This window comes from Botrytis byssoidea (genome assembly GCF_014898295.1).
Source record: "Botrytis byssoidea strain MUCL 94 chromosome Unknown BBYS_008, whole genome shotgun sequence".
Lineage (NCBI taxonomy): Eukaryota > Fungi > Ascomycota > Leotiomycetes > Helotiales > Sclerotiniaceae > Botrytis > Botrytis byssoidea.
The window spans coordinates 135,078-151,919 of record NW_024065849.1 but is presented as its reverse complement, the minus strand read 5'-3'; the positions used below and the strand labels follow the sequence as shown (position 1 = coordinate 151,919).

Below are 16,842 nucleotides of genomic sequence, written 5' to 3'. Positions count from 1 at the left end.
TCAAGACCATCAATGACACAGAGAGGGATGGCAGGTGCTAGGATTCAAGAGATCAATAGCATGTGACGATCGTCTTGACAGCTTTTTAAAGGTTTCTCGAGTTGAGAAAACCGCAAAGGATTCGAATCGATCTCGCAGTCAACTTTTAGCTCAAGAAGAGCAATGAGCTGGTGAATGGGTGCATATACAGGATTTGTTTCATGAGCTTGTTCCAAGGTCAAGACTTGTTGTTGCTCCGATCTCGTGATGAGCTCGCAGAAGTAAAAGATATCGGCATCTTCGATATCATAGTAACATCAACCAGAGAGCGAGCAAGTACAGAGGCATAAGCGGAATATCTGTGGCTAGCTTCTGTTCGGACCTATCGGATAGTGCAATCGTTGTACTCCAGACATTTTCTAATTCACATGGCAAAAAATGCAGCTGCCCAAGAGGAGGGTGGTAGAGTTCTGTAGAGATCCGCCAAGTTTCCACTGATGAACATCTCCAAACTACTCGAAGAATCTTAAATGGCTGTTCGTGTACATACTCGTTTCTGACCAAAGGGAGTTGATCCCGCGTTTTGGTCAAGAAGATTTTCCTCTCTGAGGGACGCATATACTCTTCGAACATTTACATTTCCAGGAACTATCTGCTAATTTACTGATTTTAAAGCTCAACGTTGTCCATAAAGACTCTTTGTCATAACCCACTGGCGAGGAGGTTTGCAACACTCTTGGTAGTCAAGAGTGCCAATTATGGCATGAAATCTGTCGAGGCCAGTTCGCGGAGAAACCGGACTGGTAATTTTCTGTAGGGGAAATGTCAGAGGCAAATTACCCTGTTACATGGTGCGTATCCTGAACCCTGTGTACCTTTCGTGCAAGCTCAGATGATAACTAAGCTCATCTCCTGGATGGAGTAAGACATGCACATCGGGCTAGTAATCTAATTCCCGCATAAATTGCGAGACTTACAACATCATCAGAAAGTGTAGCCGAATTCGCTGAAAGACCCGTATCTCGCGTCCTTGTAGCAATATCGACACCGATCTCGATACAGTAAGGTCACAGCTACGAGGGTGGACGATGAACGTCCGACGATGGGGAATCATTCTTCTTATATTTGTTAAAGTTGAAGTTGAAGCAGACGCATATGTAGAAGAACGTACAGCTCATGGGTTTGAAAGCAATACTTTAGTCGCAAGTTGGTGTTACTACTCGCTCATATCCCACCGCTTCTATCTTCTACAACTAGGTCGTTAGGGTTCCCAAGAGATTCAAATAATATCTGAGCATATTTTCTGAAGGAAATGTGGCAAATAAAGCATTGCAATGTAGGATGAGAGGCGATAATGTTGAAAGGGGAATGAAGGTTGAGAACTTACGTTCGGATTGGACAAGCTTATCCAGTACTGATAAATGAGGTATATTTACTATTCTTTGTGATTAATCATATCGCTAAGTCATTCTGGAATTCTGTTCGACGCTTTATTAGTCTATAACTCCGAAGTATCTCGTGAAGCTTAACAAGAACAAGAACAAGAACAAGAACAAGAACAAGAACAAGAACAAGAACATTCCAAACATCCAACCGACTAGACAAATCTGAGCAGGGCATTCACTGGGGACCCGGAATGTTCTCAGGAAAACGGAAGTCGATCATATGTATTCCAACAAAGCACTATAAAACCGCGCATTCAAAGCTACTATATCAGACAGTTCAACAGAATACGAGAGATAATCTCAATACTACCATCCGCATTAGGAAATAGATCGAATCTCCTAAAGTGGAGAGATTATAAGCATCAACCAATAAATATCGTCAGAAATATGCGGGATACGGGCTGAGGGGCCGGACCGTACCGACCTGTTGGTACGTTATATAGCCTGTTATTGGGCTTACCGGGGTGCGATAGATTAGAAATACGCTAGAGACACCGTAGTATTCGTTTACAACGCGCATCTTTGTGGGTTTTATTGCTTGTCAGGGAAGTTTTTTGGATTTACCAGGGCATTGTGGCTGTCAGTTGAGTTTTGCGTACGTGTTGATCGGTGGATACACTCGGATGAAACGTTGTCTTTTGTTGGGCTCTCTGCATCTGACTGTATCTCAATGCCCAATGCCAATCTTTGTATATGAACACATTTGCTGGCAGTGTTACAATCATGTGAAAAATAGGGATCTGAACCAGAGATATGTGATGGCTTTTTTTGATACAGAGGCTCAAAAGAGGGCTGAAATAATTTCTTCGTTCTGATCATTTTACAAGACTAAACTACGATCTGAGTTGATGATAACATGAGTAGTTAAACCAGCTCTTGCTTTTCATTACTTTACTCTGACAAAATGACCCTCAAACTCCCATATAGGACCTACATAGACTTTCTGTCCATGCAACAGCCAGAAAATCATACTAAAGATAACGGCCCCGCCAAAAATTAAACAACTCCAATTCATATTTGCCGCGTCCACCGTTGAGAAAGCAGGCCAGAACGAGAAAAACAGTGCGACAATTGTGTAGATTATAGCCACAACAGTAATGGGTACACCTAGCTTCTTAAGCCGGAAAGGACCCCATGGCATTTCGGACGCTGGTGTTTTTAATCTTTTCGCTAACATCACACTGGCCGCTAACAGGAAAGATGACTGGTATGCGGCCAAAACAACAGAATAGAATGCTCCAAATGCGGTGTATGAGCCAATGCTTATTAGTGCGAGTAGTACGTTGATTATAAGTGTTCCTATGATTGCGTTGATTGGCAGTCGGGTTTTGGGATTAACCTATGCTTGTTATTAGTTTAACTTTGTAAGAACCCAGGGACGCGGTATTTTTACTTTCACGAGGAGATGAGAGAATGGGAGCCCATTTTCTCTTGAAAAAGCCCATAAAGTTCGAGATGCTGTGGCCAACACACTGCTGACGGAAAAAACGTTCACTCCGGTAATCACAATTATCTGCCCAAGTTAGATAAATACGTTCATCCATGAATCAATACTTACCAGTGCGTTGGCTCCTTTTTTTGACCCTAATGCAGCCTGAAATATCTCCATGAAAGGGAACCCAGTGTTTGATTGAGTGGCGGCGACGATATCTTGGATGCCGAACAAGACTGCTATCATCATGGAAAAGCCTAGGATGCCATTGAATAAGGTTGAGAACCAGATGCTGAAGGGTATGACTCTCGCCGCCTGGTTGATTTCTTCGGCTATTAAGGATGAGTTTTTAGCTTCAACCTTGGTCCTGATCTATGTTTATTCGATAGAGGAAAAAGAATATAAGCATACCAATGTGGTCAGCGCCATCATTTCCTACGAAAGAACTGACAGATGTAATCCATCCAACAAAAAACGAAAGACCCATGCTATCCCATCCACCCAAGTTTTGGAAAGTGGTGAAGACCTTGTCAGCGGGTGTATGAGGCGATAAATAAACTATAGGGATAAGCACTCCAATAAATCCCAGGATATAAACAATAAGCATCATAGCTTCGATACGCGGGAGAAGGCGACCCAGATAAGTATTGATGAAGACGCCAAAGAGAGCGATGGCATAGAAAAGCAGAGTCGCTTGCCACAATTTCGGATCATAGTCTGGATAGTTGAGAATCAGGAGGCCTTGGATCAACGAAGCGATAGTATAGCATGTTTCTGCAACAAAGGCTTGCCAACAAATCACGGTGAGCCATCCTGCCAAGTAGCTAAGAAATTTTTTGCACCAAGGAGGAGACAAAATAGCAACCCAATTAAAGGGGCCACCAGCGAGTGGAATCCTATATCTGGTGAGTAATAAACCCTTGGTTATTTCAAGATTCTGACTATTTGACTCACATTGATGCCATCTCAGCCATTACCAATGCTTGAAGCATAGCTCCGGACCATGCCGCTAGAAATCCGTAGATCAATCCGGCAGGGCCGCCATTTTGTAATCCGAATTGAAGAGTGCTTTGTATGGTAAGTCAGATAGTCCTTCTGAGCGGAAAGAAATTTATTGGAACTCCTACAATAAGACGACTTCCCACGTCAACATCAAACCGCAAGTTAAGCCCACGGAAGACAGAGATTTAAATCTTCGCTAAAATTTATGTGGTCAATGATATATAGCAAAGCTTAGCCGAGTGAGATCTTACCTTGAGCTGCTGCTTTTTTCCAAATACAGCCAGAGTTGCCTCATCTTGAACTTTACTTGCGTAGTCTTTCTCCGATAACTTTCCTCGTTCTGCTAGGTTCATAGCCCCATTTTCTTGGTCAAGATTAACTCCGGAAGAAGTGGTGACTTGAACTTCTTGCATAACACCAGGCTTGACTTCATCAAGCTCATAGGAAGACATTTTTTCGTTGCAGGATCGCAGAATGCCACTTCAAAGAAAGAGAGAGTAAATTAGAGTTGGATAAAGAGGGGGATATTGCTCAATAACGGATGCTTTTTTTTTTTGGATAGGCCATGTAATGGTTCCATCATGGGTTTTGTACAATCAGACGAACCATTGAGCCTAGATTGTTTGACCCACTGATAAAATACAAGAACGGCGAGTTGCATTTCATGCGTTACATTCTACTTGTTATAATTTCATGCCCCTTGTTCCGGACCTGCGGGGAAGCGGAGGCCTAAATGCAACATCAACAGGGGATATGATAGCGTCTCAAGGCTGTAACCGAGAGCAGGCCATGGCTTGTAATGTCGGACATATTTATCCATATATTGCATGGACTCGAGATGGCGAGACTGGATTTCATTCTATCACCCAGACAATAAAGTGATTTCAACTCATTTCAAATATCCATCATCAATTAATGAAATGGCACCTATCAACCCAGCAGCCGATTTCTATGACAACTTAGGAATTAGATACGAGAAGAGTTTTGGACATGATGAAGGCCTCATAGCGTTCATTACTGAGAGTCTCAGTCTTCTTCCTACGAGTTCTGATACAGCGGTCCTTGATATCGGCAGTGGAACTGGGGTTCCAACATCCAGCCTCGTTGTGAACAGTGGTCGCAAATTATATGGGATTGACTTTTCTCCTGTCATGATCAAATTGAGCAAGCGACAGGTCCCTGGGGGAAACTTCAAGCTGACCAATATGCTTGACTTCTCCCCTGAATCCCCATCTCAATTTCAAGGCGCCTTTGCGATATTCTCCCTGTTTCACTTTTCGCGTGAGGAAATGGATACGGCGGCTGAAAGGATGTCGGGATGGATTGCTCCTGGGGGCTACATCTTCATCGGGACCATGGTAGCTGAGGACTTTCCAACAGAGCCACATATGTTTGACGAGGATGGAGAATGTGCAAGAGGAATCGAACATACATTCATGGGAAAGCGAATTGGGAACCTTCTTTACACCAGAAAGGGTTGGGAGAACTTATTGCGAAAGGTTGGGCTCGAGGTGGTGAAGACAGAAATGGTGCCTTTTCAGGCGCCTGCAGATGCAGAATGCGATATTGAGCCGCATTACTACATTACCGCACGCAAGAACTCTGATGGATAAGCGCGCACAACAAGCAGAACTTCAAGGTTCAACAGGAGTCTGGATCCGTTGAGCGTACTTTCACGATAGAACATAGATCGACAGGAAAGTGCACTACGCTTTCCGAAATTAGAATGATTAGCATTGATCCATGTCACAATTGACTTGGTACGTCGGCATCACGTATTCGAACAGGGCCAATTTATCCAGAGACAAAGAGAAGAAAATAAATTAGATCATGATTTGCTCATAGGTCAATATTCAATATGCGCGTACCGATTAAGTGTTGACAATACAAGTGTGATGTTATTCATCTCCTGTGCCTATAGGTTTGTAAAACTACGTTGCTAAAGTGTTGTTGGATTTCACAATCGGACGTTGACTTTCGCGGATTCGGTAAAGAATACGAAGTGAGGCACAGCACACGTTTAAATTCCCTTGCAGTCCAGCTTCTAATTTCATGCGGACTAATAGTCCACAATACTGGTTCTTATCTCTAACTAATTGAGCAATGATAATCTGTAACCTAAAGAAAATGGATGTTTTTTTTGACCGCAAGATCTAGGAGCAATCATACTCTCACGCAGTGAGGGTGATTCATATATTGAATGCAATTCTTAAGTTTTCTCGTATCTTACAACAGTATGTCAATTCCATGAACATTCTGAGCCTTCCACTATCGACAATTCATATTTGATACAGACGGGTAGCTACCTATCCGACCAAGATGGCTGTAGTGACAGCTGATAATCATGGGCCACTTCTGAATGTCGCTATGTGGATTGTATTGGTACCCATGGTTATCATAGCGTCGACCAAAATCTATACCAAATACGACACTCTTCGCAAAATCCAAATTGATGATTATTTGGGTCTCATCGCTATGGTATGTAGGCCCAATGCGTTTCCATTTTGGTCTCTACGTGCAATTTTTCCGTATTTTGGGCTTACAATTATCCGTAATACCAGTTGTCCTCGGTCGGTCAATGCATATGCACATCGGAACAAATTGCTTATGGACTTGGGCAAAAACAAGACACTATCCTTCAGAATGAGATAAATCGCTTCTACATTGTGAGATATCTGCGATAAGGCTACCGACAAGCACTAAGAACTCATAGGCTCAATATGCTGGTAACATCATGTATATCTCAGCAATCTTTCTCACCAAGCTATCAAGTCTTCACTTCTTTGTCTGTCTCACGAGAGAAGGAAGCAAGAAACGCCGATTGATTCATAGAAGCATTCTCTGGATTGGAATATGGAGCTTGATCAGTATTGTTGTGATCGCTCTGCAATGCCAGCTCCCAGATCCTTGGGAGTATGAGCCGGGGAAATGTATCAATGTTGTAAGATACCTCCAAGTCTCCAAGTTCTGTATCCTAACCTCAGTCACTGTTCCACAGAGAGTCTTTTGGACAGTCAACGCGGTAGTGGATTCGCTGACTCAAGTGTTCATTGGTCTGCTTCCTGTGTATATTTTGAATGCTCTAAAAATGGAGGATTCCAAGAAAAGATTGACAATACTTTTGTTCTCGCCGAACCTTTTGTGAGACTTGTCTTTCACAGCCGATAGCCCGTTTGTATTCCGTATCAAAAGACGTGTGACTAATTCAACCATCAATAATAGGACCTTGCCCATTCTTATTCTTCGCATAATCTATCTTTATAACACCATTGATTCTACAAACTATACATGGGATTCATTTAACTTGGCTTTGATGACAAACCTGCACTCTTCCTTCACAATTATATTGTCCTGCGTACCCTTCTCCAAATCCATCATCGACAGTCTCATCGTCGCACCGCATATCATAACGGACACGACAAGCGAGGTCCTCTCAACTGATCGGCTAAAAGGTGCAGGAAGGGGGAACAAATCTTACATCAGAGGCACTTCACACTTCTTAAGCGGAGGTGCAACTAGGACAACTACAATAGTAACTGTTTCTGGAGGTGAAGCACAAGAATTGAACGAGTATATCAGCCGTGCCGAGAGCCAAGAAAGGATGATCTCAGGGTCAACAAGCCCGGCTACAAGCAAAGCTGAATGGCACTCATAAAGAAGACCGATGATATTCATCGTCCCTCAGGCACTACCAAAACGATATGTGACTAATGACACAGGCCATCGACAAGAGGCTTTCAAGCAAAGCATGATAAATTGCCTTTCCATGACAGCCCTTTGCGATAGCAGTTCTCGTTATGTCGATGGCATTTCTCGCTTCACTAGATGCAACCCTCGTCTAGCACAAAATAGACGCGACATGACCACGATCGATCAGATCAGAAAGTTCCCATCCCGATCGCCGCTCTCTCTTTCAGCAAGAAACCCCACTCGAAGAAAACAAGGTTCCATACCCCACTAACTTCCCCGCTACACTCACCCAAAAATTATCGCCTCGGCTAGAAATTTGATAGAAGAAAAATTCATAACACCAACAAAATTTGCAAAAAATCACCAAAAGCAAATTCGAACATGAAATTCAGGGAATTCTATGCGATGGAACTCTCTGACGGGGAGTCGAACCCCGGTCTCCCGCGACTTGCAATACAATTGACAAGCGGAAATCATGACCGTTAGACCATCAAAGATGTTGTGTTATTGTTGGGAATGCGAGCAGATTTTAAGTGTATATTGCAGCGTTGTGGGTGGGGGACTGGTGGAATGACGGGAGCTGTGTTACTAATAAGATGGGGGTGGGGATATGGTAAGGAAATGTGGGAAATCAAAATCAAGGTTCTGGGCCTGGCATTTAGATAATATTATCAAGCTTCAAATCAAATCATGTGATATTGTTTGAGGTCTGCTCATTGTTGAATATAGCTTTGCCTTTATATAAAGCATAGAAATTCAAAACACTGATTTGGTTCCATGCAGCCTTTGCTATTGACACAATTTCTTGAACTGGAACGGATGGTAGGCCAGTCATAACTGCCCTCAAGTGTGAGTCTGCACAGGTATTTGCAAAGTGTGGCTCGAACTCACAAGGAACACTCGTGCCAAGATACATAAAGGAAACAATGCAAACCTGTGTTAAAATCGATCTGATTCTATAAGGCATTCTTATACTACAGCTAGCCGTCAGAGCAACAGAACACAAGTTCTTAATAACTTTGAGAGAGCTCCACTGCAAGCTCAAGAGTGAAAATGAGATGATTCGGTAAGGTTATGCAAGAACATCTCAAAGTTGCTGACAATCGAGGACTTCAAGATCGTCTAGTCACATGGGAAATAAAAGAGAATGAAGTACCCCGAATGTGCAATACTGGCTGGATACATCGCGATCGACCTGGAGAGTGTTTGGAGACGCGATGAGTAAATAAATACATTTGACTGACAAAAGTTTCTTATCAATTATGAGGGTGTGTATTTATATGTCTCAATCATCACCTCTTGTTCCTTCTCCAACATCTATCAGCGTCATTTACTAAATCCACACTCTAAAATGATAAAAAGAGCAAAATCTTACACCCTCACACCCTCGCTCTTTCAGCAAATCAGATACCACTTGATTCGCTCATCCGATATCGTAGATTGATCATTAAATGCCTTGCCCAGGTGATTTTCAATTAATTTCTTCTATTTTGAGGTGTTTACTCTCTTTAGAGGGGAGCTAATTAACCCTAAGATGAGTATTCTTGCTAGCTTTGAACGAATTTTTCAAAAGAGTAGGTATGCCGCAAAAACCAAATCTCCCCGAGCTCCCCTCCCTCACGTGTCTTATCACTTAAAATACACCGCCTTCCCTTTTCAACCCCTCACCGCTTTGACGACCCGCAGAATGACAACCCCCAACCCCGATATTAATCCATTCGACTCATCTGCCCCGCATCACGCCCTTCACTGCTATCTTGACATTGTTGATATTCTGCTCTCTGCGTCCTAGAAAACTCCCCAAACCTACTGGAATTCCAATTCAACTTTCTCTCTTTCTTAGTCTTCGACAAATATCTTCAATTAAGATATCGATTGCTTTAGTAAGATATCATACCACCTAGTAATATAACATTCTACAAAAATGGCCGAAGAAGCAATAATTCGCCATGCACGTCGTGAAGGTAAGATGACAACCAATCTCACCTAACTATCACTTCCTCAAACTCCATCTATCTCGTTCTCTCCCTCTCCAATCCCACCCAAGCTCCGGCCGCCAAACTAACAACCCCTCCCCACACCCAGATGTCCCCGGAATCCTAACCCTCATTCACGAACTCGCGTCCTACGAACATGAATCCGCCTCCGTACTCGCTACCCCCTCCTCCCTCTCCAAAACTATTGCTTTCGCTCCCTCGCCCCTCATTTCCCCTGCAAACACTACGCCGTCTACAGGAGATGCTATATCTCCTACTCGACCCGCGCGTTGTCTACTCGTCTTTCCTCCCTCTTCATCCTCCTCTTCTTCTTCCCAACCCCCCGAACCAATAGGAATGGCGCTATATTTCTACAACTACTCAACGTGGCGCGCTTCAGCGGGAGTCTATCTCGAGGATTTGTATGTACGGGAAAGCGCGCGGGGAAAGGGTTATGGATCGAGATTGTTAAGTATTTTAGCGAAGGAGGTTGTGGATATGGAGGGAGGGAGATTGGAATGGAGTGTGTTGAAGTGGAATGAACCTAGTATTAAATTCTATGAAGGGAAGAGTGTAGGTGCTAAGGCGATGGATGGGTGGCAGACGATGAGGGTTGATGGGGAGGCATTGATGAAGTTGGCGGAAAAAGCTAGGTAGATTAAGAGGAGATAGGAAGTCTCTTGAAGAAGTCAAGGGACATTTGAGTAAACGTTTTGAGCAATTCCGATGTCACATGAGGAGGGAAGAAACTATCTTTATGAAAATCATTATAGAAGGCTTTTCTTCCGCCTCGAATAGCAATGCTACAGATTGAACAGTAACAGTGACACCGACCCTAATGTATAAGTTGTTGTGTTTCACGCCTGACTGACTTCCTAATCTTTCTATCCGTAGTTCCTTGGGCTAACCCACCGTCCGGCGATTCGAAAAACTCAGCATCTTTTAATGATGGCTTTGTAATCTCTCCCGCAGCAGATGGTGAGCGTTGTCCTCCCCAAGTTATTGTATATTCTTTGGTGTTCTCATCTTGCACCATCTTTGATGAAAGACTCCAAATCATACCGTATAGCCTTCGCATCGCTCGTGTCCTGTTGTGATGTGGCGTATTAGAAGCTTGTGAATCATGTAGCTCAACTTTGGACGTTGTCTCGTCCCAGACATCCGCATTAAGTCTGGCTGGTTTGTTATATAGTGAATCCATCCTTTCTCCAGCGGACTTCACATCTTCGTTTTGATTTCGGGGAATAGCAGCCTTTCGCCTTGGGCGTGGACACTCGATTGACTGCGTTCCTTCTGCCAAATCTCTCAATCTATTCCATTCATGTTCAGGTAGTGGTGGTAGAACTCGTTCTAAAAGACTTGCCCACCATGTGCGTTGCATATTCACTTTCCGTTTTTCTGGGAAGCTACGTCCCCATGCATTCGTTAACGGTATATCTGGCGTAAGCTTTTTTATCCTTCCTCTCATCGACTCCATAGGGTTATTTGCTTGTTGACTTGTGAGAAACAAATGCATTTCCTTGTGCTCTCGGCGTTGTCTTTTGGGTACAGCGTTTGCTTTGTCAATCTCAACATCTTTGGTCGCATCTAGATTCTTTGAAATCTGGCTGTCAATGATTCGTGACAGTGCTGTATCATCTTGTGGTAGTTCATCTTCTCCTGGTCTCAACAACTGAGTAATCAATTCCCTCCTTCTAAGTCCTGCACGTCCATATGTTCTCAATAAGACATGTTGTAAATCAGGTATACTCCCTTCCAGATTTACACGCTCTAGCAAATGTAACTTGGTGGCAATCTTTTTGGATCTTGTCTGCAATTTCTTCAAATCAACTTTTGACCGTAGATAATCGGTTCCCCAATATTTTGGGTTCAGTTTTCGAGGATCGGGAGGATTGAATCGTTTGACGAGAAGATCATGGACGAAAGTTCTGGCGGCAGAATCAGGAAGATAAGTCGCTTCTCTCAGGAGAGCTCGATATTGTTTTCGGAAATGTGGTAGGTATTCCTTTACTTGTAGGGAAAGTGGGTAGACGTTTTTGCTTATGGGCGGCATTGGAGCTACTGAAGCTGGGGGTTGCTGGAGATCGTGAACGGCAAGCAGTATCTAACAAGATAAATTTCATGAAACGAATGAAAAGAATTGACAAGAAGCGGAATACTTCCCGATCCTTTGGATTGAGTCAAAAGGTACCTGGGTAGTTGCCAAATTATTGCATTGAAAGTTAATGAAGATAAATATTGTTGTCGCCTTTAAATATAGGCATTAAGTCGCGTGTTAGGAGGATATTTACCTACAGAGTACAGTATAGCAATGAAATGAAGTCGTCTTCAAATTGAATGTCAAATTCAGAGAATCTTGGCATTGAGTAATGGCTCATATGAAGATATATGTGTCGACGGTGAACAAACCATTGTATATTGGAACGTAAGTACGGAGTATGTAGTAGAAGTCGTAGGTAGGCATGTACTCGTCCCAGATCCTCTTTTGCTGAGTGAGTCACGTGGTAGTGTCAGAGCTTGCTTATATAATACCTACCATTACACATTTATCCACCCAAAAAGTCATTCTAGCTTCGCGAACCGTCACGTCAAAGTCCAATTAAATTTCCAACCAACCCCCCACACCAATACATTCCAGTAATACACCAATTCTGAAAACCACTTTACATCTCTTCGCGCTTGATACACGAAAGACACGTCGACCTCACCCCTGTTTAGATATTAAGTCGCGTTCCCCTTATCGTCATTGATCTGAGTACCATTGTAGGTGAATGCGCTCAGTGAATATTGAATTGATAAAGCTCCTTGTTTCAAGGATCTTACCGTCCTCGGTGACGCGATTGCCATTCGACTAATACACATCGTCGCAACATCTCGATATCTGTCGACATCTCTCATTCTATGGCAGCGACAAGAATTAAATCGAATCCTCTGCCTCTTGCGAATACATCAGAATCAAAACAAAATCATCTGCCGCCAAACACATATTCTGCAAACAGCAGCGCACACGATCGTGGCCAAGATTCGACTCGATTTCGCTCGGATATGTCAATCAGTATGAGCCAAGGGTCACAGCCTGGTGGTTTAATGATGCAACCAGGTGGACCTTTTCGTCAATACGACTCAAGCGGTGCCATGAATCGTAGAGATATGGCACCTCAAATCTATTCGGTACGTTATCGCTGAAATCACTGAAAACTAAGCTGTTACTAATCTTTTACAGGCCGTATATTCCGGTGTTGATGTATATGAAATGGAAGTTAATCGTATAGCAGTCATGCGACGAAGAAAAGATAGTTGGCTTAATGCTACCCAGATATTAAAAGTAGCAGGAATCGAGAAAGGAAAGCGAACAAAGGTCCTCGAGAAAGAAATTTTGATTGGAGATCATGAGAAAGTGCAGGGTGGGTACGGAAAATATCAAGGAACCTGGATCAGATTCGAAAGAGGCGTTGAATTTTGCAAGCAATACGGCGTGGAAGAACTTCTACGGCCACTTTTAAGCTATGATATGGGCCAAGATGGAGGTATTGCAGGACAAGGTGGAATTGATACTCCAACGAAGGAACAAGCAATGGCTGCACAAAGAAAGAGACTTTATAATTCAGGAACCGAGAATCGTAATATTGGACAATCCGGAACGTTTTTTAAAAATATTTCGAATCAAGCTTCCCTCGCAGTCGCAGCAATTAGCAAAGCCCGATTTGATTCACCCGTTCCTAGGAATCGAAATGGTAGCGCAAGACCTACTACTTTTAGCAGACAATCATCACAACAAATGAGTCAAGAGACTACATTCCCCAACTCACAACAAAGTATGCAAAGCTTCGTTTCTAATGAAGGGTTAACCAATGGAGATTCGGCTTATGCGACCCAATCGCAATTTCAATTTTCGCATACTGGTAGAGAGGATGGAGACTTCCAAGAGCCGCCACGGAAAAGACGACGAGAATCACTCGAGCCACCGAATGATAGCCAACAGTCGATGAATGGTGGTTATAATATGTCATTGCGAGAGCCGTCGCCAACCGAACCTAATGATTCATTCTTCTATCGTCAAGAGTTAGGCTTATCACAAGAGGAAGAAGCTCCAATGCCATTACCACCCCTGCCAGAAAATCAACATAATGGAAAGAAGGGACTGACTCTTTTGTCACTCTTTCACAACGAGAATTCTTACTTGGGGACGAATGAGCACAACGACCAGGAGGCGTTCCGTACTATGTCCGGTGCAGAACTCGATATTCCCATAGACAAGTCAGCCAATACTGCCGTTCATTGGGCTGCTACTCTTGCAAGATTACCTGTCTTACAAAAGCTTATTCAATCCGGCGCAAGCATATATCGAGTCAATCTCAGAGGAGAGACTGCGTTGATGAGAGCATGCTGTGTAGCTAACAATTTGGATCAAGGAAGTTTCCCGGATCTTCTTGAATTGCTCGGCAACACTATTGGCTTTCAGGATAATCGTGGACGAACAGTCTTACATCATATAGCTGTCACTTCAGCTGTCAAAGGTCGCAGCCCTGCTAGCAAATATTACCTTGAATCACTTCTCGAATTTGTTGTTAGGAAAGGTCGTTCATTCAATGGTCAATCGCAAAACAATGAGCCTAATCCTCATGCCATGGATATTGGTCGATTTATGTCTGAAATGGTAAATGCACAGGACAATTCAGGTGATACTGCTCTCAACATTGCAGCTAGAGTCGGTAACAAAAGCATTATCTCCCAACTCATGGAAGTTGGAGCAGATCCAGAAATTCAAAACAATTCTAAGTTACGGCCATCAGATTTCATTGGGGGCTTGACAAACCCTGGAGATCGTTTAGGTCTTGCAAGTCCTGATAAGAGAGGAAATAAAGCTACGCGTGAAACTAGTGGTGAAATCATTGACTGTAAGTTTCTATCATTCCGCTACCCCCTTGAATTTTTTCTAATATAATTTTAGCCATAAATGCAACACTCCAATCAACACTTGAAGATTTTGGAAAAGAAGTAGAAGCTAAACAAGCTCAAATCGACTCAATTCATGCCAAACTTCGCGAAGCATCTGCAAGCTTAGGAGAAGAGCGACGTGCCATGGAAGCAAAACAAGAACGCAATAGACAACGTGAAGAACGTGATCTCAAAATCGCAAACCTCACTCGAGCTGCAGAAGAAGAAAGTATGAAATTACTTCAACTTCAACAACAATTCAATCAACCTACTTCGGATCTAGACCTTGAAATGCATCTTGGTGATGCAGATAAATCTTTGGCAGTTCCACAAATTCCTGCAGATATCAATAACACCCCGACGAGAAATTCGAATCTCACAGTAGATCATGTGAATAAACAAGCATTGTTGCAACAACTACCTTCGCTACATATTCTTCAAGCCAGAATCATGGCTTATAAGGCCAATAATGACAATCTGGAAAGGAGTGTTCAGGAATTGAGAAGTAAAGATACTGGCAGGATAGCAAAGTATAAGAAAATTATTAGCTTGTGTACGGGTGTGGATGTTTCGAAGGTGGATAGTGTTATTGAAGGGTTAGCGAGAGCTGTGGAGAGTGAGAGTGATGTTGATTTAAACAGGGTTCGAGAGTTTCTGACGAGGGTTGAGGGGGTATGAAGGGGGATTTCGGTTTCTGGAGGAGAGTCCGTCAAGAAGAGAGGAATGCAATCTGGAATAATGTAGGAAGGTGTGGAAATGTGCATATATAATGGGATTCTGTGGATTCGGTCTAGTCTGCATGGTCGGCGTTTGGGTGGGAGGTTCGGTATACTCATGTGGATATGATTATATGTTGGGGCATCGCATTACTTTGTATATGGATATTGGGAGGGTAAAGGAGGCTTTCCTTGCAGTCGGAAAGCATAGTATCTCCTATCTGTGCTGTGCTATAGATATATGGTAGGAATAGAACGGAATGGGGTTAGTAGAAGTTATCACCTATTTAATGGAGATTCGGACTCCGTTATCTCTCGTTAAGCTTGGTTTTATTTTGTGCAGTGGTGAGAGTATACACCAGTCATGGGGTTAACTCTCAAGTTATGAGTAGTGATGATTCGATAGCACGCTTCTGAGTGTGATCCAAGGGATTTCTTTGTAAAGACTAACTGCTCACATGTCCGGATATGAATTATTGTCGAATTTGTTCCTACTCATCACTGTGCAGATGGGTGGAACCATTCTTCTTGCATCATTTATAAAGACTCATTCGTGCAGCAGTTTTTTTCATTTCCAGTCAGAGTCAGTTCTCTCTTCATTTTGGTTCGAGGACTTTACCTTTTAAGGACTTGAAGTTCCCCTAGTTGTGGGTTTTCTTCTTCTCCACTAGCAAATTTCACAACCTCTTATCGAGAATCACTCCAAAGTTCGACAATAATTCCCTTATAAAGCAAGGGCAAAAGTGGAAAACAACAACTCAACTCTCCGCAGCATGTTCACACTTGGTGATTGCGGAGCAGCGATCGGACGTCAGTGCAGCAGAATATGTGGATCGAGCCGAAGCTACAGAGATGATACAGAAGAATACATTTTGGGCCAAACTGAGCTAGGCCCTTTCAGTAGAGATTCCAATAGGCGCAGATCCCACCCTACTCCTACATCTCGTCCTGATACTCGCGGTCCAGATTCTCGCGGTCTGAGTAGTCGCCATCCGCATCCTCCTATCACTTCTCAAGCCCAACCTTATCATCGCCTATACCCAGACGCACGGAGTAGGCCTGAGAATCAAACTACTCGTTATCCCACGCAAGTTCCACGTTTCCAAGAAAGTACCTATTCCACACCATCGCCAAGTGCCCAAAGCGCCAGTGCGAATTCTCAGGGTTTAGCTACACCCGGTAAATCCAGTCGTCCCAGCAGTTCTTCTCGTCAAATGCCCAGTAATCCTAGAACCCGTGTGTCAACTAGAGAGAGTCATAGTCGTGGCACGCAAAATATAAGAGCTAGGTATGGAGATGTTTTATAAGATTGCTCTTTTCGTAGATTTCCCAATTAGGTGACTTGGATTACTGATTTTTCGATATGCAGATTAGATCCTATGATTCTAGAACCGAATGGCTATGCGTATGTCTCTCCGAGTGTATCTACAAGACGTAAAACTGCTGGAAGTGTAGCGAATTCTGAGCTGGATGAGTCTCGTTTTGGGAAGGAGCATGTGTAAATGTAGAAGTTTGCCCAGGAATTTCGGAAGTTGTGGCTTTTTCTCTTATGTGAACGTTTGGAGTTAAGCGGAAAACTTTGGAGGATTATGATGGGGAATAAGGAGTCAAAATGATATGAATTGTGGTAAGAAGAAGAAAAGTGTAGCTTAGATGCTTGTGAA

At 43.1% G+C, this 16,842-nt stretch overlaps 7 protein-coding genes across 7 annotated transcripts; 5 read left to right on the top strand and 2 right to left on the bottom strand.

The window, feature by feature from the left end:
* Window positions 1–2,175: 2,175 nt before the first annotated feature.
* Window positions 2,176–4,563, bottom strand: EAE97_004668 (uncharacterized protein). Its single transcript, XM_038875180.1, has 7 exons — window positions 4,110–4,563; window positions 3,984–4,054; window positions 3,811–3,924; window positions 3,268–3,752; window positions 2,983–3,188; window positions 2,818–2,937; window positions 2,176–2,763 (listed from the first exon to the last, which is right to left on the bottom strand). Exons 1-7 carry the CDS (start codon window positions 4,308–4,310, stop codon window positions 2,311–2,313), a joined length of 1,650 nt encoding a protein of 549 aa, XP_038733537.1. The 5' UTR covers window positions 4,311–4,563; the 3' UTR covers window positions 2,176–2,310.
* Window positions 4,564–4,778: 215 nt separating this feature from the next.
* Window positions 4,779–5,471, top strand: EAE97_004667 (uncharacterized protein; the record flags this gene model as incomplete). Its single annotated transcript, XM_038875179.1, has 1 exon — window positions 4,779–5,471. The coding sequence occupies one exon, from the start codon at window positions 4,779–4,781 to the stop codon at window positions 5,469–5,471; it is 693 nt and encodes a 230-aa protein (XP_038733536.1).
* A 706-nt stretch (window positions 5,472–6,177) lies between these two features.
* Window positions 6,178–7,513, top strand: EAE97_004666 (uncharacterized protein; the record flags this gene model as incomplete). Its single annotated transcript, XM_038875178.1, has 4 exons — window positions 6,178–6,336; window positions 6,420–6,524; window positions 6,572–6,999; window positions 7,027–7,513. 4 exons carry the CDS (start codon window positions 6,178–6,180, stop codon window positions 7,511–7,513), a joined length of 1,179 nt encoding a protein of 392 aa, XP_038733535.1.
* Window positions 7,514–9,472: 1,959 nt separating this feature from the next.
* EAE97_004665 (uncharacterized protein) lies at window positions 9,473–10,181 on the top strand (the record flags this gene model as incomplete). The annotated part of the gene is made up of 2 exons (XM_038875177.1): window positions 9,473–9,512; window positions 9,634–10,181. 2 exons carry the CDS (start codon window positions 9,473–9,475, stop codon window positions 10,179–10,181), a joined length of 588 nt encoding a protein of 195 aa, XP_038733534.1.
* A 178-nt stretch (window positions 10,182–10,359) lies between these two features.
* EAE97_004664 (uncharacterized protein) lies at window positions 10,360–11,577 on the bottom strand (the record flags this gene model as incomplete). Its single annotated transcript, XM_038875176.1, has 1 exon — window positions 10,360–11,577. One exon carries the CDS (start codon window positions 11,575–11,577, stop codon window positions 10,360–10,362), a length of 1,218 nt encoding a protein of 405 aa, XP_038733533.1.
* An 848-nt stretch (window positions 11,578–12,425) lies between these two features.
* EAE97_004663 (uncharacterized protein) lies at window positions 12,426–15,140 on the top strand (the record flags this gene model as incomplete). The annotated part of the gene is made up of 3 exons (XM_038875175.1): window positions 12,426–12,695; window positions 12,748–14,422; window positions 14,476–15,140. The coding sequence occupies 3 exons, from the start codon at window positions 12,426–12,428 to the stop codon at window positions 15,138–15,140; spliced, it is 2,610 nt and encodes an 869-aa protein (XP_038733532.1).
* Window positions 15,141–15,951: 811 nt separating this feature from the next.
* EAE97_004662 (uncharacterized protein) lies at window positions 15,952–16,680 on the top strand (the record flags this gene model as incomplete). Its single annotated transcript, XM_038875174.1, has 2 exons — window positions 15,952–16,466; window positions 16,548–16,680. The coding sequence occupies 2 exons, from the start codon at window positions 15,952–15,954 to the stop codon at window positions 16,678–16,680; spliced, it is 648 nt and encodes a 215-aa protein (XP_038733531.1).
* Between the last annotated feature and the right edge of the window lie 162 nt (window positions 16,681–16,842).